The sequence below is a fragment of the Xylocopa sonorina genome, chromosome 7, assembly GCF_050948175.1.
Source record: "Xylocopa sonorina isolate GNS202 chromosome 7, iyXylSono1_principal, whole genome shotgun sequence".
In the NCBI taxonomy this organism is placed as follows: Eukaryota; Metazoa; Arthropoda; class Insecta; order Hymenoptera; family Apidae; genus Xylocopa; species Xylocopa sonorina.
Window position 1 is genome coordinate 10650272 of NC_135199.1, and position 24503 is coordinate 10674774.

The 24503-nt window shown below is 35.0% G+C and overlaps 6 protein-coding genes across 15 annotated transcripts; 4 read left to right on the plus strand and 2 right to left on the minus strand.

Moving 5' to 3' along the window:
* Window positions 1-338: 338 nt before the first annotated feature.
* On the minus strand, window positions 339-3229 carry Tango14 (transport and golgi organization 14). 3 transcript variants are annotated; one of them, XM_076898095.1, is made up of 5 exons: window positions 2900-3228; window positions 2614-2812; window positions 1309-1428; window positions 952-1201; window positions 339-845 (listed from the first exon to the last, which is right to left on the minus strand). In XM_076898095.1, exons 1-5 carry the CDS (start codon window positions 2906-2908, stop codon window positions 755-757), a joined length of 669 nt encoding a protein of 222 aa, XP_076754210.1. In that variant the 5' UTR covers window positions 2909-3228; the 3' UTR covers window positions 339-754. The 3 variants fall into 3 exon arrangements, with proteins under 3 accessions (XP_076754210.1, XP_076754211.1, XP_076754209.1); XM_076898096.1 differs by having other exon boundaries at window positions 2961-3226; XM_076898094.1 differs by having other exon boundaries at window positions 2614-3229.
* A 306-nt stretch (window positions 3230-3535) lies between these two features.
* Window positions 3536-5034, plus strand: Gar1 (Gar1 ribonucleoprotein). Of its 2 annotated transcripts, none has more exons than XM_076897547.1 (4): window positions 3536-3562; window positions 4054-4195; window positions 4287-4527; window positions 4605-5034. In XM_076897547.1, exons 2-4 carry the CDS (start codon window positions 4071-4073, stop codon window positions 4881-4883), a joined length of 645 nt encoding a protein of 214 aa, XP_076753662.1. In that variant the 5' UTR covers window positions 3536-3562; window positions 4054-4070; the 3' UTR covers window positions 4884-5034. The 2 variants fall into 2 exon arrangements, with proteins under 2 accessions (XP_076753662.1, XP_076753661.1); XM_076897546.1 differs by lacking the exon at window positions 3536-3562 and adding an exon at window positions 3750-3982.
* Larp7 (La related protein 7) lies at window positions 5000-7539 on the minus strand. Its single transcript, XM_076897545.1, has 6 exons — window positions 7415-7539; window positions 7017-7328; window positions 6566-6912; window positions 5577-6497; window positions 5350-5494; window positions 5000-5271 (listed from the first exon to the last, which is right to left on the minus strand). Exons 2-6 carry the CDS (start codon window positions 7264-7266, stop codon window positions 5120-5122), a joined length of 1815 nt encoding a protein of 604 aa, XP_076753660.1. The 5' UTR covers window positions 7267-7328; window positions 7415-7539; the 3' UTR covers window positions 5000-5119.
* A 264-nt stretch (window positions 7540-7803) lies between these two features.
* On the plus strand, window positions 7804-9788 carry Rpt3 (26S proteasome regulatory subunit Rpt3). Its single transcript, XM_076897857.1, has 6 exons — window positions 7804-7971; window positions 8121-8213; window positions 8316-8649; window positions 8730-8933; window positions 9025-9289; window positions 9365-9788. Exons 1-6 carry the CDS (start codon window positions 7939-7941, stop codon window positions 9681-9683), a joined length of 1248 nt encoding a protein of 415 aa, XP_076753972.1. The 5' UTR covers window positions 7804-7938; the 3' UTR covers window positions 9684-9788.
* Window positions 9789-10062: 274 nt separating this feature from the next.
* LOC143425055 (alpha- and gamma-adaptin-binding protein p34) lies at window positions 10063-11845 on the plus strand. 2 transcript variants are annotated; one of them, XM_076897516.1, is made up of 6 exons: window positions 10063-10427; window positions 10577-10746; window positions 10819-10933; window positions 11009-11164; window positions 11243-11359; window positions 11424-11845. In XM_076897516.1, the coding sequence occupies exons 1-6, from the start codon at window positions 10334-10336 to the stop codon at window positions 11594-11596; spliced, it is 825 nt and encodes a 274-aa protein (XP_076753631.1). In that variant the 5' UTR covers window positions 10063-10333; the 3' UTR covers window positions 11597-11845. The 2 variants fall into 2 exon arrangements, with proteins under 2 accessions (XP_076753631.1, XP_076753629.1); XM_076897514.1 differs by having other exon boundaries at window positions 11009-11359.
* A 362-nt stretch (window positions 11846-12207) lies between these two features.
* Window positions 12208-24193, plus strand: LOC143425012 (uncharacterized). 6 transcript variants are annotated; one of them, XM_076897446.1, is made up of 18 exons: window positions 12208-12341; window positions 13159-13295; window positions 13422-13596; window positions 13848-13928; window positions 13989-14139; window positions 14225-14707; window positions 14832-15101; window positions 15167-15378; window positions 15468-18139; window positions 18278-19556; window positions 19695-20055; window positions 20222-20620; window positions 20724-21053; window positions 21141-21291; window positions 21375-21807; window positions 21879-22506; window positions 22575-22977; window positions 23127-24193. In XM_076897446.1, exons 2-18 carry the CDS (start codon window positions 13188-13190, stop codon window positions 23424-23426), a joined length of 8436 nt encoding a protein of 2811 aa, XP_076753561.1. In that variant the 5' UTR covers window positions 12208-12341; window positions 13159-13187; the 3' UTR covers window positions 23427-24193. The 6 variants fall into 6 exon arrangements, with proteins under 6 accessions (XP_076753561.1, XP_076753560.1, XP_076753559.1 ...); XM_076897445.1 differs by having other exon boundaries at window positions 13159-13596; XM_076897444.1 differs by lacking the exon at window positions 12208-12341 and adding an exon at window positions 13034-13067 and having other exon boundaries at window positions 13159-13596.
* The last annotated feature ends 310 nt before the right edge of the window (window positions 24194-24503 follow it).

The following is a 24503-nucleotide window of genomic DNA, read 5'->3' on the forward strand; positions in this document are numbered from 1 at the left end:
TTTTTTTCTTTATGGAATACAAAATGAAAATACAAGAAACGTGATATTAATTGAACTTTAAAATATCTACCAACGTATGATGCTCCAAGAACATTTTCTTGTAATTAATATTCTAAGTTTATTAAATTTGTACTTGCGTTTAAATCAATATCCTTTCATTATTAAAATTATCTTTTAAAACTGCATGCAGACGAATATGTGTGAGTTAATTATATATATACATAAATGTATGTGTTAGCGGAATACCCTCGTTCACACTCAGCTTAAATAACGTTAAAATATTATCTTGATATACTCGAGCTAAATGAACAAAGGCCTTTAATTAAGAAAAGAATAGAAGTATCACGTTTCCCTTATTCTGACGATATTATTAACATCTTATGGTAAGATAATTGTTCGATCTCGCATAATTAAGTATACAATTAAGACGTTTCACTATTACAAAGTTCTGTGGAATCTTCTTCTCCCTATATTTATGAGAATTTCTTTGAAATTAAGCTACCTAAACCCGTCTTTGCCGGGACACTTTAAAAACAGCTCGCAGAACGACACTTATGTCACACATATAGTTAGTTTCACCTCTATAAGTTTATTAGCACGTAACCACTTGTAAAATAGTATCTGTAAATTGTTTTAAGTTCAGTCTTTGTAAAAAGTCTCTTTAAAAACTATTTCTCGTTTTGTTTGTTTCCTTTTTGCTGTTTTTTTTTGGGGGGGTATAAAAGCTTTATATAATGAAGAACAACAATTCCAGTTATTTCCCAAATCTTTGTTGGCATTTACTGTATTTTTCTAACAGACACGTGAAGTCCTCTGCAGTTAGGCTGTCATGTGAAGGTAACGTGCTGGAATAAAAAGGAAAAGAAAGAAAATAGTGAGACATATATCATTGTATATGTTAAATATAAATTAAGGACAGTTAAAAAATATAAATAAAGAAGTTGGACTTACAAGAATTCTGTGACTCGTGTTTGCCATGGCAAAACACCGTACGTAGAACGTACATGGCCGTAAATTAATCCCATATCAGGATCCGGAATTCCCCGAGAATTTAATTTTTCATCAAGCAAATCTATGTCTATTTCTTCTAGCTTAATCGACCCAGTGACGACAGCCTCCGCTAACGTTTTTGTTAGCGATACTATTTCATTTTTCCCGTCTAGCGATGATAGCAAAGATACCCGTGTTTTTGATTTGGAAGCTGTAAATTGCAAAGAACAACTCATTTATTAACAGGTCTACCAACATTTAAAATTAAAGACATCCAAATATCACAAATTTTTTTATTTGATTCGTGTAAAAATGTACCACATATTCCATTGCGCGTAAATCCTACGTTTGGTTTACCCCAATTGACGTGTTCCATCAAATCAGGCCGCCTCTTTGCTAATTCGTATTTCAACAGGCTCTCATTCCGAACTAAGAAACCTGTAATAACGACATGGTAATTAATTATAGTCACAAACATGGTGTTATCAGCAACATACCTTGTTAAAATATCGTAAACTAACTAGAAAATATTTACGTTAAAAAGATTTTAATGTCTACATTAAAATTTTAAGGAAAATGATAAAAAATCAAATATAATAATCAAATACGTTTAGTATACTTCTTTTACAATTTTTAACAGTACTGCATATTACATAAAAAGACAAATATGAATGAGTAATAGTAAAATAAAGTAGATAATACAATCAGCAGTTTGATAAGAGTTGTTACAAGGTTTAAGAAATTATTTTTCTTGCACGATTATAGTATAAGTAGGTTAAAATAATAAAAATAAATAAATAAATAAATAAATAAATGAAGTAAATGAATCATTTGATTAAACAATGAATATGCATAGATTCTAACTGCAAATTGGAAGGATCTTACATCATTATTATCAACCAAATGAAAAGTATTATAACTAATAATTTAAAATCATATTATTAAACTATTAGGTCTTGAATCTTACAAAACTTATTTAGGAAACATTTATTTGGAAATATGTAAGAAATAAAAATATAAGTAACAAAACTTTAATATTATACTAATGCCAGTACATGTTTCTGATTAAGGTTAGAATAGAAGTTAAACGTACATGAAATAATTATATGTACATACATAGAAATGTTAAGAATACTAAGGTATGTTGATTTAGTTGCATAATGTATCATACAAAATTAATGAAATAAATCAACATAAAAGCTTAACCTTGTGTTGGAAATCTAAATAATAAAGGTTTAAAAACGGGATTTCAGTCATGAAGTACTCCAAACTTTGTTGACAGAACTATTATTTTCCTAACTTTTGTTAAAATACAATACTGTATATTTTCTGTATCTAGTTTTCTTTATCGTTCGAATTCTGTTTGAACAATGCATGAATATCATGGATCTGAAATGACTAATGTTGAAAAGTATCTCTTAATATTCTAATATAACGATCGACAACAATAGCATTAGAATAAAAAAGTAAATTTATCGTCGATAACGCAAAGTGATTTGAGACAGCAATTTCACGTGTTCGATAAATCCATATGATAGAGTAAAAAGAATCACACTTTGCAAAATAAAGCGAATACGATCACAATAACAAGATTACAAAGTGAGAAACGAAAATGAACGTTACCACTGATGTCAAAGAAACTGATGTACGGTATACCAAGTGTAATACACCATCCGATAATTCGTACACAGTCGAATATAGTGTCTTCCTTCGCGCCGAAAACAACCACTATGTGCCTCGGTAATTTTTTCACCTTGCTCGCGGAGTACAACATCATTTCGATTTCTGTCCTCAAATTCTCACCGTGCCAGAGTTTGAAACACTTACGACGAAGGATCATATAGCAATTATAAATCGCGGCAAACAAGTCACATGAAAAGTGGATTAGTATTAGTAATATGCGAAATACCGTGAACATAATGCCGTCCGGTGACCGTCCGGTCTTTGTAACATAATCACGCGGAACTTACAGATAAACAAGAGTTTCAAAACTACCCAGGGGAACGTCACGAGGAAGCTCGTACGACTAGCCACCGATCTGTCTAGCAGACGGTCACCTCACGTGCACTTGCATACGCTTTATGACATACGCGCCCTTCTGTCGACGGGAAACACTAAATGCCAACACGTCTGCTACGCCAGATTCTATAGACCCTTCGTTACCTAGTTATTTTGCGCGTTTTCATTATTTCACGATTCTCGTGTAAACAGACAATTTCAGCACAAAATGCGACAATTTTTCTTACATAAATTATGGAAAAAAATGAGAAATTTGTATTGATTTTATGTGCTAGTTATTTTATGTAAGAATTAGGTTATTCGATGATACAAATTTTCACTATTAAAGATTCTACGTATAGATAAACAATAAACATTTCTCGTAATTGAAGAAATCAGCTGTGCTGTAAACATGAATAGTAATTACGCCAGTCTTTTAGGTTATATTTAATAGGAGGGTCCAACCATGGATGTTTATGGTTATTTTCACAACACACTGTGATCAACTACATTCGGCGACTGCGCTTAACCAATGAGAAACTAGATCAAGCTACTTTTTATTAAACAGTTGTCGGTTGTGTTTATTTAATGTCATATGAAACGCTAATTCAAGATACTATTTATTGAATTACAATAAAGTGCATTATTACAAACTAATTTTTATTTTTAAGTTGCTATCTTAAAACAAACAAAAAAAATATAATAATTTTTCCTTAAATAGAATAGTAACTGTGAGGTTATGCATACGGTTATAATCAACCCACAATGCGCATGCGTAGTATCGTAATCTTGTAAACAGTATGAAACGTGTTGAACTCTTTGAAGAAAATGCCGCCACTTTGTAATTACGTATTGTAATAACATACATATAATTAATATAGTGTCAGAATCAATTCTGACATATCGAGAAATTAATAATTCGAATAATGCGAACTGGCCTATAATTGAGTATAAATAAGAATTTTCTCTTTCCATTGTCTTTATCTTTTTACAGGTTAGGCACGTGGTTCATACTATGCTTGTATAGCTTCATAAAATAGGTATTTTAAATATTATTTCTTTTAGTAATCGCAAAGTGAAAAATGTCATTTCGTGGTCGTGGAGGTGGTGGATTTGGTAGAGGCGGTGGTGGAGGTGGTGGCTTCCGTGGAGGAAGAGGTGGAGGAGGTTTTCGTGGAGGACGTGGTGGTGATAAGGGTGGAAGAGGGTAATTTATTAAATCATTTTTCATTACGTATACAATCTGTAGTAAATAGCACAAGTACAAAGTACACAAGGTTTGTTATTTTATATTATAGATACGACCAAGGCCCACCAGAGCAAGTGACACCATTAGGTCAGTACAAATGGCCAGTTCAAGATGACTTAGTTGCTAAAGTGAATATAGAACAAGTACCTTTCTTTAACGCTCCAATTTATACGGAAAATAAGCAGCAAATTGGAAAAATAGATGAAATATTTGGTAATATTAGGGATTATTATGTGTCTATAAAATTGTCAGAGAATATAAAAGCATCTAGTTTCCAGACAGACACACAGGTATAACATTTATATTTATGAGAATAAATTAAAGTCGACTACAATATTATATTCATTATTATTGTTATGATTTATAGCTATTCATAGATCCAGCAAAGTTACTACCTCTGCAAAGGTTTTTACCCAAACCACCTGGGTCAGAAAAGAGAGGAGGTGGAGGTGGACGAGGAATGAAAAGAGGTGGAGGACGTGGTGGTGGTCGAGGTGGTGGTAGACCATCATTTGGACGTGGAGGTTTTGGAAGTAGGAGTGGTGGTGGTGGTGGCGGCGGAGGTGGTGGTTTCAGAGGACGTGGAGGAGGTGGCGGATTTGGACGTAGCGATTCTGGTAGAGGTCGTGGAAGGGGAAAATGGTAAAAACTAAAGGACTATAATGATTTTTTATGTAAAGACATATTAAGCGAGGAGGATATCTTCATTTCACTGAAGGGACTAGAAATATAAATACTTTTAAGATATACAACTGTGAAAACTATAATGAAAACAATATATGATTTATTTTCATCAACATCGTATTAAATAATATTTATCATTATCTGTGCTTTGCTTTATATACAATTATCAAATATAATTCACAGGAAAGTATTCTAGATTTAAACTTTATCAAATTTGATATGTTTCCCAAGTTCTTTTTCCGCTTTCTTTAGTAATTTGTTCCTCCCCCTTTGTTTGACTTTGACTTTCTTATTCAATTTTTCTTCTCTGTCGCTCAAGATTTTGTCCCAGTACATTTTTTCTTCCTCACCTAAACAGTGATATATATATGTATATAACAGTGATGAAGTTACTATCTATCAATACATACATAAAAATCTATTCTTACCTTCTAATATTGTCATAAGCCTTTCCTCATTAGATTTTTGTATAAATGTCTGTGCAGCTTCGTTTGTATCACACCTTACATAAGCAAGATAAGAACCATCATCAACATCTATATATTTAACCGAACTATTATTTTTTATATCCATCTAAAATTATACAAAGAATATATAAATATTGTATACAATACGTATACATGTATTTTTCATATTTTGATAACTGCATATATACCTTAAAAGCTTTTGGATCTGTACATGGTTTATCCATTTCAATTTTAACTATAACTCCCGGCGTGAAAGAGAAACGACATGTACTCGTAGTATGCTGTTTATTCGTTTTGTCTTTCTCATCATTTTCTTCCTTATCAAATTTGTTTTTCCAATAATTCGACCATTGGTTCCATCGTGCATTTCTTAGATGCTGTTTTAACTGTTTCATCTTATTTCTTTGTAATTCTAAGTATTTATTTCTAAGATGTTTCCAGTCTTTTTTCGCCATTACTTGTAATCCCATAGTGTAATTGAAATCTTCTATTTTACTACGTTTTTTTCGTTTTTTCCGTTTGTTTTTTTTTTCGTCTGTATATTCATGTTCGTCGTTAGTTTGAACCGTAGTATCATCAATCATTATTTGTTCGTTGTCATCACAATTTTCTGACGATTGCGCGTCGTTCATTAATACATCTCTCGTACATTTATTTGTCTTTTGTGACATACCTTCTAAAGGAGCATCATTAAGTTTTTCATTACTTGATTCCATTTCTTCATCATCAATGTGATTCGAGAGTTTAGACTTTTTTTTTTTGGTTTTTATCAATTCATTCGACATTTGTTCATCTATTTCAACTGAGTCTGAAGATTCTATATCTTTGAATTTTCTTTTTTTCATTTTTTTCATATTTTTATTTTCCTGGTTTTCTGAAGTACTATTAACAGTTACATGTTCTTTCTCCTTTTTATTACTTTTGTTTGCTACAACCTCTTTTTGTTCTTCATTATCAACAATATCTTCAATACAATTACTTTTTTGATCTAATTTCTCTTGCTTCCTTCCCAATACTACATCTTTCTCTGCATCATCAAAGGTAGTGATACTTAACAGTTCATCAGGAACTGTGTAAGAAGGCAAAACACAACCTTTCTTTTGATACGTCTGGAAAAAACATGTGATAGTAATAATATAAAAATTGCAAAGATTCTAATAGATGCAGTTTCTCTTACCTTCAAGCATTTTTTGGCCTCATCAGGTGTATTGAACTCCACAAATGCAAATCCTTTTATCTTTTTAGTATTTTTAAATCGTGGGATCGAAACATATACAACCTGACCGTACTGAGAGAATATTGAACTCAATCTCTCATGGTCTGTATCTGGAGGTAAATTTTGTACATAAACTGTACATTCATCTGTGTTCTCTTTTGGCATTACTTGTGTTATACGACGAACCTTTGTTCTATCTTCGGACAACGATAATATTGAAGAGGCTTGTAAAGCTTTGGCTATTCTGTTCATATCTGTAGTTAATTCCTTCATTCGATTAAATGTGAGGAAGATATTGAGGTCTATATCTGAAATTTTTAATAACCAATACATTTCAAATAAAAAAGATTAAAGATTTGAAAATTTCTGAGCTAATCATCATATGTATACGTAAAGCTTAGGCGATTCTTACATGGATTCTGCTTAATTAAATTACTCAAGTATCTGTCTTTACTTAAATTTGCATCACTGAAATAAAATTCCATTTGTTTAACTATAGCAGCATGCAGTGCCTTTTTCCGCAGTCTAGGCTTTCTTCGAGAAATGCCTGTATCTTCGTTAACAGGTTCTATCTCCTCATTTTTCACTGACTTTTGTACTTGGGGTACGGGAACTCTTTCTGAGTCTAGCTCCATATCTGATTGCTGTTCTTCCATCACCATTGTTTAAGAAATTCGTGAAATTAACGTTAAACTACGTATAATTTCTCTCCCCCACCGATTATCTGCAAATTTGTTTTTAATCCAAACGCCAAGGTACTATATATGATATAATTTTATAAAATATAAATAATATAATTTTATAACATACCATAGCACGTACGTAGAAATTTGGAAGAACAAAACTTTTTATATTACGCACACGATCCAAATTGTATACGTTTCCCGGCTGCGATACCTTGTAAACATATAACCTTAAATTATGTAGTTTGCAGATAGATTAGTCGAGCATTAAGATAAGCTATCTTGAAGACGTCAAGAGTTTGACTGTATAGGGAATTTGTTTTGTCATACATGTGACTGCTTGTTAAAAATTCTAGTTCCTATAAATTAGAGTTATTCACGTAAAAATATACATAAATGTATAAAATAAATTAATGTTAACAATATGAAATAGAATTTTGAATGAATGTTTAATTACTCGATGTAATAAAATTGTTTACATTTCATATATATATATTTTTTTATTGGGTTCCTTTCTTCAATCGATGAAGTAGTTAATGGTAGCCATCCTTGACGCATACCATATCCAAAGTGAATCCACTCAAAAATCTCAAGTCATTCGTTAATTCGTATGTTCGGTTAGAATTCACTAAAGAAGTGGTATTTAAAACAATGGATGAGATGAGTGTTATACTGCCCGACAAGGTATGTCCATTTTTGTTCGTATTTGTATTGGAATTGGAAAATATGGTTCGAAATTACGATTAAACTGAAAATTAGCCGTTCTATAACCTCAATTTTCATTCATATTTTTTATCTGTTGCTATGAAATTAAAATTTTCATCAAATTGTAGGATGTTGGAGAGATGGATTGCAAGCCAGTAAGTGGTCACTATACTGGTGCTGGGGATGAATTGGACGTTGAAGATCTGTATACCAAGTATAAGGTATAAAAAAAGAAATACACATTTTATAGTCTTTATACCTATATCTTGGTAGTATATGTATTTAACAAACAAATTTTATGATGAGAATTTCACGTTTTATAGAAACTGCAGAGAATGTTGGAATTTCTTGAAGTTCAAGAAGAATACATTAAAGATGAACAACGTAATTTGAAAAAGGAATATTTACATGCTCAGGAGGAAGTAAAACGCATACAAAGTGTTCCTTTGGTCATTGGACAATTTTTAGAGGCTGTAGATCAAAATACTGGTATTGTAGGTTCTACTACAGGATCTAATTATTATGTACGGATTTTGTCTACGATCGACAGAGAGCTCTTGAAGCCTTCTGCCAGTGTAGCTCTTCATAAACATAGCAATGCTTTGGTAGATGTTCTGCCACCAGAAGCTGATTCAAGCATCTCAATGTTGCAAGCAGGTATTTATTTCTTACTTTTATTATGCACAGTTAACAAAAAGATTACAGAATATCCTTTTACGTATTATATTGTTTTGCAGATGAAAAACCTGATATTCAGTATAGCGATATTGGAGGTATGGACATGCAGAAACAAGAGATTAGGGAAGCTGTTGAACTTCCATTAACTCATTTTGAATTATACAAACAGATTGGAATTGACCCACCAAGGGGTGTGTTAATGTATGGCCCACCTGGATGTGGAAAAACTATGCTTGCAAAAGCTGTAGCTAGACATACTACAGGTAAAAATTTATTCAACTGTGAGAAATACTCTGTACTTTCAAAATGTTTGAATGAATGGTCTAAATTAATCATACGATTGTTATATTTCAGCCGCATTTATTCGCGTAGTAGGATCTGAATTTGTACAGAAATATTTAGGTGAAGGGCCGCGAATGGTCAGAGATGTCTTCCGTTTAGCCAAGGAAAATTCGCCTGCTATAATTTTTGTTGATGAGATTGATGCTATAGCCACCAAAAGATTCGATGCTCAAACTGGTGCTGATCGTGAAGTGCAACGTATTCTCTTAGAATTGTTAAATCAAATGGACGGTTTCGATCAGACTACCAATGTTAAAGTTATAATGGCTACGAATAGGTAAGGCTTTCGTCTTCCTTTTTATTCGTACATAATAGCTCTCGCCGGAATGATAATTTGCTCTTTTTGTTCCAGAGCTGATACATTAGACCCTGCATTATTACGTCCAGGCCGATTAGATCGTAAAATCGAATTTCCTTTACCTGATCGTCGGCAGAAACGTTTAATTTTTTCAACTATCACTGCAAAAATGAATTTGAGTGAAGAAGTGGACCTCGAGGATTATGTAGCACGGCCTGACAGAATTTCTGGCGCCGATATTAATGCGATTTGCCAGGAGGCGGGGATGCATGCGGTTCGTGAGAATCGGTACATAGTCTTAGCGAAAGATTTTGAAAAGGGTTACAAAAATAATATTAAGAAAGACGAATCTGAACATGAATTCTATAAGTAATCCGGATGGAAGTGTATTAATGCGTCGTTTATATTTGATGGCCACATATGTATTTGCAAGTTCATGTATTGCTATAAATCTAATAATCAATATACGTTTACACAATTTGTGTCTTATTAATCGCACACATTACTAATTATGTGAAATTAATTATTTTAAAATATAATCAAAGAATGTATAAGAACCCTTAGTAGTATTGTACAAAAAAAATTTGTTACAAACAATTAACCTGTAATGAAATTAAAAAAACGAAACACCTTGATATTAATTATATTTGCTAAAATTATATTATTTTATAATACTTTTTTATTAACATTTACGGAAAGTAACAAGTACATAGAAATAGTCAAAATGGCACTAGCTGTTTTGATGATCAAATAGTAAACATCATCGTGATCGTCCATGACGAAAAACATTATAAAATGGAGTTGAATCAATGTCTAAAATAATACAATTTACCTTCTATAACATAGAAATACAGAGAAAAAGATATCGTAGTATATGAGAGAAGAGTGATCTATTTTTATTTATTTAGCATATCATATTTATATGTTAACTAATATATATGCAGAGATCGTAATCATAACCTAAAATCGTAAATTTCTAGTAAACAGCCTTTTAAGCTTTTCATTATATCTAGAAATTATTGAATGTTAGTAATACCACGAAATTTCATCACAATGAATTTACCCCGGTTATTAATAATTAGCACTGAAAAAGGAAAAGCTAGTGAAATTGCTTCGAGTAAGTCGAAACTTCATCGTTCTCACTTTATATCATATTAAATAATATGATAAATGAATTCTTCTAGGAAGTTTTATAAGAAAATAAAAAAATTAAATGGTCGCATAAAAATTGCATTGCAACAACTTTAATTTATTTTTTCTTTGTAGATATAGGCGGTGAAAAATTATCTAACCAAGACCATTTTGAATATCATTTATGGAATATCCAAAATAAATATTACAAAACACAGATATTAATATGTGTCACAGAAATTCCTACTCCAGATATTCCAATCGACAATGTCGAAGCACTGATTGTATATCATGACCCACAGGCAGTAAGAGAAATATTTAACTTTTAAGAAAGGTGTTCCAGTAGAGCGAATAATTTTCAGCGCTAATTTCTTTAGGAAAATGCAGAACAAAATTTAAAAGAATGGTCATGCTTAATCACTTCCTTGGCAGAAGCTGAAGTGTTATTGTTCTCCTGTAATTTTATAACAGACGGTGGTGTTAAAGACAAAGGTATATGAAAATAACAATTCGTGTTTAATCTCCATTAAGTTATGGAACATTAAGCATGTGCTTAGTATATTTCAGTGATAAAATGGTGTCTGCAAAACAGATTCGAGCTAATTGAATTAAACAGGCCCGACATAGATGCCTCAGAAGCAGATCCAGAAAATAATAAATATGGTATTGAGAGAATTATTGAAGCTTTACATGCTCATATGTGGCCAAATATGATACTCAAAGGTTTTCCAGATCTACTTTACTTAAACTTATGTTATTATAAGCAATGTTATTCATTTCTAATGAATTTCAATCTCATAGGAAAACCATCAGATGGAGAAGAACAAAGTCCTAGCATTGATGAAGTCGAAGAACAATTTGACAACATTGAATTGAGCCAAGATTCCACAGAAACATTACCAATGGAGAACATGTTGGGTTAGTCGATACAGAGTTTATTAAAATAATATGTACCAACTTATATAAACTGTATTTCTTTTAGATGGAATTATGGGCGAAGAAAATGCAGACTTTGGTGAACTGTTTTGCCAGTTGAGGGCTATGAAAGAACACGCGGCATTATTGCCAACAAATCAGAGACGAATAGCAGCTGAACAATTAGTTACCGCATTTTGGAAAGCAATGGGCGGTGATCCATCTGAAATGGAAGATTAATGCATGCGTTAATTATGCGATACACGCATGTTCACGCGTGTTAAGTACTATATACTCAAGTACATATTACAAACGCGTAATTTTACGACGATGTCATTTCGATATATATTAATTTTTAAGTGAACAACAGCGAGGAAGTCATTAAATTAGTTAATTGTGAAATATTTGAACATAGCAACGTTAAATTATTATAGCGAACGTAAGAATAGAATGAAAAGACACGTAGCGTTGCATGTATAAAATATATTGTTAAATTTACTATCGTATACGAAATAATTTTTATAAATATTCTGTTTAAAGCTCCTTACAATTTCATTATAGATATAGATACTATTAAATTAAAGTGCATGGCATATAAAATACATCGTTCCGAATTAAATATCAAAGTAGATTTCTTTACATCGAATGCAGACTCGTGAAATATTTCAAATATTTTTTATTCAAATAATTATGAAATTGAAATATGTATAGTACGATGGCATTCTCGTTTATTCCTCAACTATTGGCATCCTTGTTTCTCACCGTGAATCGGCGAAAGCATCTATAGTTGCCGGCCTGTCGTTTGACTAAAATGTCTGACGCTTTTCACGCATTAGCTCTGTTTGATTTGTACGAGCACAGAAACGGACCAGCGGAATTAAAAATAATTGTAGAACCGAGAAACCCACTGTGTGACGTTCACAATAGTTTATTGTCTTTGTCGCGATTGACATGTATACGTCAGTTACCTAGCATTCGGCATGAAGTAAGTTTCTCGTAACGACCAACAACACTGTAACCAACGATATTTGGCTCCCTTTAAACATTTCTTGGAGATCTCGTATATTTTTACGTACTATACTGGATGGTGATCATTTTATAATGTTCTGCGTGAATTTAAACGCGCTTATGGTAACCTTACGAAGTATACGCGAAAATAGTACTGTTGAATACTTCCTATTATTTTACTCGAGATTTCCTTGATAAAAACATGCTTAAATGGTTTCGATTGACACGATGTTTTAAAGTTTTACCAATCTGTCGATTGAATTCCGGAATTATTTCGAATAATGAATATTATTCATTGAAATTATTATTGACGATTGTATACATCATGTGATTGTGTCTGTGCCAATTCTCAATATAATTCTCGCGCGTATATTTGCGTGTGAATGTTTGTAATTTATTTTGTTCGTATTTTGTATGAAAGTGAGTGTTTCGATTTTTTTCTTATTCCTTTTCTCTATATAATGAAATACGGATACACGTTGATCATCTATCTTTTTTATCTAATTCCCTTTAATACAATTCAGTTGTAATTACTGTGCAAGAAGACATAATTATCTTGGGCGGAATTGTAAATTATATATGTTTTATAAAATCTGACATAAATTAAGCATGAGAATTTTTTTTTAATGTTTGTATAAATTATATGCATGATTAAGTAAGGCTTTGTCGATGACAGAGACAGATGTAATCGATCCTGCTCAAGGTAATATTTTTCTACCTAGACATATTTATACTTTTTAAATAGGCTGATTTGATTGTTCTTTATTTTATCGTGACATTAATTTTATACGTAGAAGAACCAGAAGAGAGAAATATTAACGCAATGTCACAATCAGAGGATGCTTATGCTCCAGAGGAACCAACACCAGACATTCCAATATCTTTGATTGATATACAAATGCCAGAAACGCCAGATAGTACAAGGGGTCAAGTGAGTGATGGAGACACACCCAGGTTGGAGAGTCCCAAATTACTTAAGCCTGTGCTAGGAAAAGTGCAAGCCAAAAAGAGATTAATGGCGTTCGCTAATAAGTTTAATGTGTTACCAAAAGTTCAGAATAAATCCAATCTATTACAAACACATCCTACCAAAGTTTCTAAATCTAAAACTATGTCGGGTGACAATAGGAAACCTTCACAAAATGATTCGAACATAGGGTTAAATATAGACTCAGATTCTATACAGTATCATAATCGTCATTCAAGTGGTAGTAAATTAAAAAAGAAAACAGGTACTGTCCATTGATAGATATATAACTTATGTATTTAATTATGTTAACCCTTTCCAAATTATTCAATGTATACACGTATTCTAAATTGTTATTCTCTGCTAGCAAGTTAATTGTAGCCAATTTAGTTTCATTCTTTTTATATCACTGATCAATGTTATTCATATTATTGTATCATATTTAATGTTTGGAATAGCCATTGGAAAGGGTTAAGAATATGTACTTATTTGTGATGCAACAATATTATTATATAGAAGAAAAGATTCTGGCTATCGAGGAAATTAGAAGAGAAGAATCCAAAAGTAAAATGTTGTTGGCGGAAGCTATGGCTGCAGGTATTTAGTATGTTTTTAAATTAAGAGTTAATTGTTGGTAATAACTAGATTATTTTACAGCTAGTTTAGATGAAGAAAGCTATATGAATAGAAATGTACAGAATTTATTAGAAAATGTAAAGATAATGAGAGATAGAAGTAGACAAGATGAAATTAGCGTTTCCCGTAAGAGCACTTCAAAATCGTCGGTCGAAAATAAATATTCTGAAAGGTATTGGAACATTTATCGTTTATATATAATAAACAATGAGTTGTTGTATTCCTATTATTTTTATTTGCCATTTTCAATTTTTAAGAAAGCGATATGGAGGAACGAAAGATGATCGAAGAGATAGCGTTAGTAAAGAGCCGAAGGATTGCAATGGTAGCAAAGAACGGTACTATAAAGTTTCCCATGATAAAGAACAACGTAGAAAGGATAAAGATAAAAGAGATGATAGGGATAAACGAGATGATAATAATAAGTATGATGAGAATAGAGATAAAAGGGATGATGAGAGAGACAAAAAGGATAATGAAAAAGATAAGTGGGAAGATGTTCGCGAGAAAAAAGGAATGAAGGAAAAGAAGAATAGTTTGAAAGAGAAAGGAAATGATTTACATGAAAAAACTGTTGAAGTTAAAGATAGAAAGGAAAAGGAAAAGGACAAAGATAAAGGAAAAGAGAAAGATATTATGAATTCTTGTTCATGGGCAGAGTTAAAGAAGTGTGGTATAACTATCAATGATATTATTGATATTAGAAAGCGCGATTATTCAGAACGGACAACAAAGAATAGGTTTGTCTGCTGTCTAATTGTTTTTAGTACATCAAATTCTCTACCCTCTGGTATTGCACAATACTGAATATTTGAAAGATATATTTATTACAGATTAAATATTTGAAACATATATTTATTACAGAACAGCTGAGGATTATCTGCGTCACTTCGAGCAGTTACTAATGTTAAATTATTGTCGTGTGAAACGTTATGCCTTTATCGCTGAAGGGATCGACGGTCCTAAAGAATATCCTCCTGAATCTATAAAAGTAACTAAACGAGGAAGACCTCTATTGTTTTATTCTGAAAATCCCCGTATCTCCCTTTTTATTAACCGTCAGCAGATCTGGCAATCAGTTACAACCGAGCACCGTGAAAAAATGCGAGAGATATGCGAGGCAGACTTTACACGGTATATCAAAATTATCTCTTATCTTGTCAATTTTCCTTTACCCATTCAGATTTTAACTATTCTAGAGATGATGCAGAAGGAGAACAATCTCAACATGTACGTAACTGGTATCCAAAAACAGGCATATGCAAGTCTAGTGAAAATACCAATTGGCATAGGCCCATCAATGTACAGCTGCCCAGGTCGAAGTGGGATAGCGAAGATGAAGACGGATCACCCAATGGCGCCGATAAAGAACAAAGTGAAGTAAAATCAAGTAACATTACTCCGGAACAAGGTAAATATTTAATATATTTTGATATATATTCTGAAAAATTTCAATGTACTTCCATTGACTTGGGATTTATCGCGTGAAATTTCTTTCAGAATCGGAGGAATTTTCTTCGCAATTAAGTGTGCTGGAGGAAGATACCAATAACGATAAGAAAATCAACGAAGACGAGATTTCAGAAGTTGAAAAAGTAGATAGACAATCAACATCTCCTTTATTGCACTCTGAAGGGAATGAAAAATTAGCATCGGAATACGAACAGTTTATGAAAATGGTTTGTAGCGATATTCCTGTAGCCAAGGAATTTTCACCAAACTTGACAAAACCTCCAGACTCTTTAAGTTATCATGAGTTCAATATAGAAACCAATTTACCCGAAGACAATAATTACCTATTCGAAGAGCGTAGTGTATCTGAGAAATCAGATAAAAGCGACACGACTAAAGTTGAGGAAAAATATAAGGTGATGCAAGAAGAAAGTCGACAGAGTTTGGAGGAAATTTCAAAGATCGAAAATGACCATATGTCCTCAAGCAGTTCCCATATCGAAGTTGAAAAACGTGTAAGAGCAAGTAGCAAAGAGACGCACGATAAAAGTGAATCAGAAGATTCTAAATCGATACCAAGCGACTGGGAGAACGTTCGAATCAAAGTGGAACGTGTAAGCGATGAGAATTCCGACTCTAGGGAACCTAAAAAGAAGAAGAAGAAGCGGAAAAAGATGATTTCTAGCAGCAGTGATTCGTCGAGTTCCTCGAGTTCTTCCGACTCTGAGGAAGAAGTGAAACGAAAAAAGAGAAAACGAAAGGTGTCTAACGATTCGGACTCGTTCTCAGATTCGGATAGCAGCGACAGTAGTAGCAGTAGTAGCGACTCGTCCAGTTCGGATGATAAACGTAAGAAAAGAAGAAAGAAAAAACGGAAAGCTGAAAAAAGAAAGAAGAAAGCGAAGCGAATGGCAAAAGCGAAGAAAAAAAGAAGGAGGAAAGTAAGTACGGATTCTAGTAGCAGTGATTCGTCTGATGGCAGAAGGAAGAAAAAACGGAAGGTGTCCAGTAAAAAGTTGAAACAGAAAAAAGAATATACCGATAAACGAGAGAATAACGAAGACCTAGTGAAAACGATACAAAAGTCTTCTTTAGAATCATCGCCGGAAAATGTAAAACTGATACGATCGCAGGTACCGATAAAGAAGGTTAAAGATGAGGCGAAGAGCGGACGCAGAAAGAGATCGATTGAAAAGCACGATATATGGAGCAAAGAATCGGAATTAGTTAGGAAAGTGATTCCTGAGAGCAGTGTGCCTAGCAAAACGCATAAAGATGATGAGAAGAAGAGCAAGACCGACGAACGTTACTTGGAAGAGTGGGAAATGGAATCTGTAATAGTGACACAAAAAGGGGAGAAAATATCGAAAAGCAGCGTTGAGAAAGTAGAAAACGTTGAGATAGAGAACATTCGAAAAATAGAAAAGAAAGATGAAAGAAGTAAGAAGGAAGATAGAAGCAAGAAGGATGAACATTTTAAAGAAAAATGCTTGAATATTGGCAAGGAAGCCGTGCAAGGAGGTTTGAAGATGGAAGAGGACGGCGAGGGAAAGAAGAAAAGGAAACGGGAGAAAGAGAGGAAGAATAGCAGCGAATTTCTGACCGAGTGGGAGAAAGAAAGCGAACGTATGACACAGCAGATAATGCAGGATGAAGTGAAGCTTTCGAAGAAGTTAGAGAAACAGAAGAAAGAGAAATGGGGCGAGACTGAGTTCGATACGTTGAATGTCCCGTCGTTGACGCAGCTCGAAAGGGAAGTGAACAAGAGGCAATTACTTGCGGACGAATGGGAAGTCGACAGCCTGGAAGCTGTACCTGATTTGACGATAAATAAGAAAAAATCTTCACGTACTTCGAAGAAACTGGAGAAAGAGATTCGATACGACAAAAAGACGGACACATATATTTCTATAGAAAAGGAAACTTTAAGAGAATGTAAAAGAAGGCAAGACAGACTGTCCGCAATCAGGATCTGGGAGGAAGAACAGGAGGAAGGTGAGAGGGAAGCTATGATGATCATTGAACAGAAAAACAAAAGGAAGAAGGATGAGTGGGATATCGAGGAGGAGTCGTACTTGCGTGAGAAAAGTGAGAGAAAAGAGATTGTAGACAGTAGTGCTTCTAAAATCGACAATAGTCACAAAGAAGTAAGCTCAATCAGCAAAGAAACAGATGCGTCGATGAAAAATGATGTTATTATTGCCAAGAAAAACAAAAAGAGCCGCTGGGATATGGCGTCGCAATCTGAAGAGAAGATAGAGTTGAAGGCTCCTGTTATGTGGGAGGAGGAATGTGCAGAATGGACGAAAGTGAACAAATTTGAGCGCAGAGTATCTTTGGACCGCTGTGACACGATGTTACCCAAGGTCAAAATTAAAGACGAGGACGTTTGTATGGTTGAAGAGCAGACGAGAAAGTCTACGTCAAAAAACTCCAGTTCTGATATTATCGAATTATTTCCTAGAAAGTCTCAAGATGTGAATTTGTTAGAGCCTTCTTGGGTTCCGGAGGAACATAATAGAAGCAAGTCGCGGATGAGAAGTTTGGAGAGCGGTACCCAGAGAGATGTGTTTTCCGATAAAGTGAAGGAACTGTCATCTACGAAAGAGCAACGCACTGCGGAACACTTGAAGGGTATATACGAGCTGGACGTGAAGTTGAAGAACAAAAATGTAGAATTGTATAGTCCTAGTTCTCCAGCTGCATCCCAGAAGTCCGAGGTATATTTCTAAACAAGTTAAAATTAGCTCTCTTATTTGTCTGCGAATTTCTGAATCTCGAGTATCTGAGAACTCTTATTTGAGCATTCTGGTTTTTTACGTTGGATATAGATCTATAAAAATCTGTTCTTTTTTCAGGAGATTGAAGATTTTAACAACAGTCACGTAAGTTCCTTAAGTCTGGAAAAAGATCAGCTTCAGGAGAAGCCAAAGAAGGAAGCGCTAATCAAGTCTGACGAAGAACCCGTTCCTAACATACCTCTTCAAATAAAGTATCGAGATAGCAAGTATGCAAAGCTTGTAGCAGCAAAGGATGAATTTGAAGAAATGCTAGGAGTACAGAAAATGGAGGATCAAATGCTTCCGATAGATGAACTATGTTCCAATGCTAATTACAAATCTCTACGAATGGATATATTCGCAGAATACGAATCCGATGAATCGCGTGGGAAGGCAAGTAACAAAAGTTCCGAGGCAGTATCTTCATCTGCCAGTGTCAAAGGAGAAGAAGAAACGAACGAGGGGAAAGCCGCGCTCAAGTTAATTCCTAAACAACTATTAGTTCGACGAAACAATGAACGTACGAAGACAAAATTGATCGCAGATGATCCCATACAGCACGCTGCAGCTCTATTAACTATCCAGAAAAAGCTTCGAGAATCGCACGCCGTGAGGAACGACGTAAAGGATGTACCATGTGAGGAACCTTCAGCTGAATTTAAAATTGACTGTGAAAAGAAAACCAATATTGAAGCGCCAATAACTGAAATCGTTCCTACTGAGCAGATCACTATAACGGATGTCAAGGTGGACTCTAAAGATTTGTCAATAACGGTGAAGACGTCTATTACCACGAAGTCGGATTCACCAGGAGCAGTGAAACTTGATTTCGAGGAGTATAAATCTATCGATAAAACAGGCAAAGTAGAAGAATTCAAGAAGTCTAGAGCAGTCAGCAGTAAAGATATTAGCGATACGGAGAGCCAGATAAGATCTCCAAGTAGAGAACAGAAGAGGAGTCCTGGTAGAAAAGAGAACAGGGAGGATAAGCGGATTAGCGATCGTAGTAGGGAAAAGAGAGACAAGAAATTTGATGATAGAGAAAGAGGAGACAGAAGGAGTTTGAAACAGGAGTATAGCGAAAGTAGGAGAAGATCTAGCCCTTGCGGAAGTCGTAGGAAAAGAAGAAGCACTTCCTGGGATCAAGAGGGAAGTCGTAGCGAAAGTCACAGTCGTAGCTGGAGTAGAAGCAGAAGCAAAAGTCCAAAAAGGAAAGAAGAATCTATTGTAGCTTCTTCTAGTAGGGAAAAGCGATCGAACAGAATCGACGACGACAGACCCGATAGATCCAGAATTGATGATAGAAGGGAAAGATCAACAAGAAGTCCTCGACCTAACACTGCCACATACAATAAAGGTTTATTTTCCTATTTGATATTTGCCAGTAAATTGTGAATATTTATGTAGATACATATTTTTACAAACATATCTAAAAAATTGAACTATTTTAACTTTTACTCCTTCGTCTGATATTATTAATCTTTACTGTCTACAGAACATTTTAAGAAACATGTATCTACAAAAGGAGATCGCGATGAATGGAACAGAAGAAAATATAGCTGTGCGGAAAGGGAAAAGGAAAGTAGATCGTACGATGCAGTAGAAGTGCTAAGGGAGAGAAACGTAGAATCTGACAGACATAGAGATAGTAGATTTCGTGGAGACGAAGCAGATCGATCCATGTGGTCATACGAGTCGGAGAATATTCTCCGCGATGGAAACGAGTCTCTGGACTCTTATCCAAACGGTCAAGATCTAGATGTTGATTACGAGGAAAAAGCTTATTATAGGGATGATAGTATCGAACGGGATATTATGGAAGGTCCATTCCGTCCTTCATCAAAGTTCAAACACAGGTATCATTATCAGTAATATTTACTAAAGACGCGTATCTCAAGTCAGAGATTCGTGGACTTCCTTAAAGCACATAGCTTATTTCCAGACGTATCTTTATTTCAAATTAAGACTGTATTGTTAGCAGACACATTAAAAAAGAAATGTTGAAAATTTTATATTTAAAAGGAAAAGTAGACCTGGTGCGAGGAGGGACAGACAATGGGAGAAAGAAAAAGAATCGGTAGATTTAGACAGACATGGGCACGCTCGAAGAGCAGAGAAAATACCGCCGTCATCTAGAGGTCGTTCTCCACCACGTCCAAGGAGATCGTCACCTAGATCGTCCCATGACCGATTTCGACGTGGATCCAGATCGCATTCGAAGTCATGGTCAAGATCAAGGTCACGATCCAGGTCAAGATCTAGATCACGATCTCGATCAACGTCCAGGCCCCGATCGATGATGCGTTCAAGATCGAGATCTAGATCCAGATCAGGATCTCGTTCAAGGACTAGGTCTAATTCTGCCTCGAGAATGAGGAATCCGGATCATTTACAAATGGCGGAACGATTACGATCCTCCAGGTGTAATTTCTTTCTCGAACACCTTATTTTCTAAGTACCAGTAAAACAAACAAGTTGTTTCTCCTGTTGGTTAGTCGCTAAGATAATCTTGTTGTCAATTCAGGTCACCTTCAATGGGTCGAGGTAGAAACAACGAGAGTTCGAGGGAAAGGAATGATGAGCGCGATAATATGACTTTAGATGACTGTGCTGAAAGAGGTAGACGGATAGAAACAATCGTACAATCCGTGTCCGGATTAGCAAGGGATTCGTCCGTGTTAGACGCTAATATGCATATAGGTGACAATATGGAGACAGTGGCGACAAGTTTTCAGTATTCAGCTGAGAACGAAGTTGGAAATGAATATTATTATACGGAGAATAATTTGACCTATCCACCATGCATTGATGACACGACTACAAGTTCTCCGAAACGTTTGTCTCTAGACGATAGGTAATTCTGTGAAAAATTATGTTTCGAATTCTACTTGCAAAGATCTATCTACAACAGTGTCATTCAAACCTGTCTTCCGTTCTGTAGGCTAGAACTTGAACTGGGAATTAAGAAACAGCAAGATGGTACAAGTGTACCGAACGAGTATGGAGACAATTTTAATACGAACATATGCTATCCATCGCCAAATCAGCAACAGCAACAAATGCTGTACCGTCAGCAACCTACTGTTTTACAAGTACATAAATATTGCATTTTTCTCTTATTTAATGAAAAATTGTACGATAAGTCACTAAAAATATTTTGCACAATATCAAACAGGTCGGCAATGTGTTGCAAGTAGTACCTGCAGACTTTAACGGAGTTCCAGTACGCAGGGAGTCTGCCAGCTCTTCGACAGCCCCTATCGTACGGGGTTCTAGCCAAGTAGTGCGCGTAGGTAATGTTCTTCAAGTTGTACCGACATCATTAGACTGGAGCGGTGGACAGACCTCGACGGTCGAACAATCCGGCGGAATGATGTACACCGCGACAGTCCCTCAACCATCCCCAGTCCCTTCGATCCCTATATCTGTACCTGTTCCAGTACCCGTCCCGATGCCTGTACCTGCTGTTCCACCCGCCATGACTTCGTCGACACCTGTTTCTACTCTGTCGCCTGTTCCAATACCTCTTTCCGTCCCTGTGCCTGTTCCTGGTCCAGTTTCGCTTCCGGTGACGCAGACATTTTCCAGAACAGAAGTGGTACCACAGAGTAAGTAAATTTGGAATAATATGTCTAGTCACTTATACATATGAAGTGTTATTTAAATGTTTAATTTGTAGAAGTGCCAGTTTTGCCAGTATACAATTATGAGGCCATTTTAGAAACTCGTAGAAAGGAACAAGAAGAACGTAAAAGATTACGTGAAATTAGGAGGAAAGAAAAGGAACGCAGGCGAATTGAGCGAATCAATCGTCGTGCCCTTCGACTGTTAGAGAAAAATAATATGCGCCAATCGGAGAACACGAACCAGCAGAAAAGTACAGCTCTGGACCCGTCTGTTTTGAAAGCTCTTCGAGAAAGCGAGGAACAAGCCAACGCGGAGAAACAGCAAGCGGCCATTGTTCTGGAAAAGAAGGAAGAAACGTCAGTGGTAGCAACCTCTACTTCCGCGGAGGAAGAAGAGGTTCCTGCTGAAGAGGATGAGGAGGAAGAAGAGGAGGAAGAGGCTGAGGTGGAGGATGACGAAGAGGATGAGGAAGAAGTGGAAGAGGATGATGAAGAAGAAGAGGAAGATGAAGAGAAATCAAAGGTGAACAAATCGAAAAATGAAATCAATGAAGCTACTGCGACAACAACAACAATCACGCTAGATGAAACGAGTAAAATTCAGATTGAAGCAGAGTCTAAAGAATGGCCGGAGTTGCCACCAGTACCATTGAAGGGAATTTTAATGACATCAGGTTTCAGGTATCCAATTGTTTATGTTAGATCGTAACTTGTTAAATGTTTTATATATATTTATACATATATTTTAGAAGAACCTCGGTTCCCAATGGTAATGTGGATGATTTATCTACCCCTGAAAACGAAAGTGGAGACAATACAGATAGAGAAGGCACAGAAGTGGATAAGAATGAATTTAGCAGGGATGAAGCTGGTGAAAACAAATCAAGCAGATCAAAGACTCAAGTGAAAAAATCAAAATCGAAGTCAATTAAGTGGAAGCAGAGAAATAAAAAGTCGGTGCAATTCGCGGATGGAATTAAACCTGGAGAAGGTACCAGTCCCAGTGGTGGTGAAGGAGATATGCCTTCCCCTCCACCACCTACATCCGTGACTACACGAAGCGGAATTCGTGACGTCCGAAGGTCTAGCTCTAGGAAGAGCAGGAAACAAGAAAAGAGAACACGACCTCCGAAAGCAAAGAAAAAAGTAAAGGTTAGTAGTTTTTTAAATACTTCGAATCTCTTCACTTACATCCTTCTGCATTCGTATTTCCATGATTTTATAAGGTAGAATGAGTACATTACCAATTAGCTGACTACTAATAAATAGTAATTAGAGATTTAATCGGTTATATTTATTAGGTAAAGATCATAAAACTGAAGAAACCTCGTGTCACACCGTTAACAGCGATGATGATGGATGATTCAGACGAATTGGAAGATCGTTCACCACCACCACCACCTCCAGGATCTCCACCACCGCCGCATCTTTGGCCAAGTTATCTTTCAGCATACAACGGAAATAGTCGTGCAATTGAAGTTCAACCGACGGCCACAATCTCAAACTCTTCCGTTCAACCTCCACCACCTCCTACTCCGCTGCCTCTTTTAGTTCCTCCTCCCCCTCTTAATTATACGATACAACCTTGCAGTAAGGCGTAAGATTTTTTGTATTTTTTTTGATAATATCATTCTACGCTAACGTGTACCGACAAAATTAGAGGTATTAACCGTGTAAAATGAAGGAGAGAAAGATATACATTGGTATATACGAACAGGTACTTCTCTCTGAGAAGAGAAAGTGAGTGAGAAAGGGAAAAGGAGTCGTGAGTGTGAATCTTCTTAATGTATAGAGGTTCTATGAGACCATTCGAACATTATGCAACAAAATAGACGAGAAAAAAACGTAATGTACGTAATGTTAGTAACAAATTCAATAATTGTTTGTTTTTTTGTAAATAGCTTCATTCTTCGTGATACGATCGATTAGTCGACCCTCGGAATGAAGAGAGCGCGCGTACAACGTGTAATCCATTGCATCCACATCTCCCTACAAATTCGCGTTGCATTCATATATTTTTCAATACAAAGAAGAAAAAAAGTGGAAAGGAGAGAATAGAGATCCAATGGAAAATTGTAAACGCGCGTCAGGAATGTAATTTATATATACACGAGGAGCCCGAAGAATCGATTGTTAATAAGCAATTACATTGTTGGAAATGTAATGGAACTCGAAAGAGGGATGAATTTATCATTGTATATTTTAATTTTGTAGTTTACCGAGTATCTTCGATTAAGGTGTAGATTTAAAGAAAAATGGGTCTTGATGCAATTTCTTTCTCTCTTTTCTTTCGTTAATTATTCGAGCTCTTTTTATTTTTGAGAACGCAGTTTGTACATACGTGGGGGAATAAATACGATTAGACCAAGTTTCATATTAAAGGACGGACAAGACAAATAAGCAAAAAAAAAAAAAAAAATGAAGCTAAGAGCCATCTTGATCAATATATATAAATAATAATTCTTTCTGAATTTTTAATATTCGTTGTACATATCTCAATTGATCATTGTTTAGGGCGCGGGGACAAATTTCTTCTTGCGTTGTATAATGCACCTTTCCTTTCTTTCAGTGTCGAACGTTTTCCTTTTCTTTGTCTTTGATAAGAAAAAAAACTTTAACTGCCCGTAATATCTGAATTCCCACAACTTTTTGAAAAATATCGATTTGTATCAAATAAA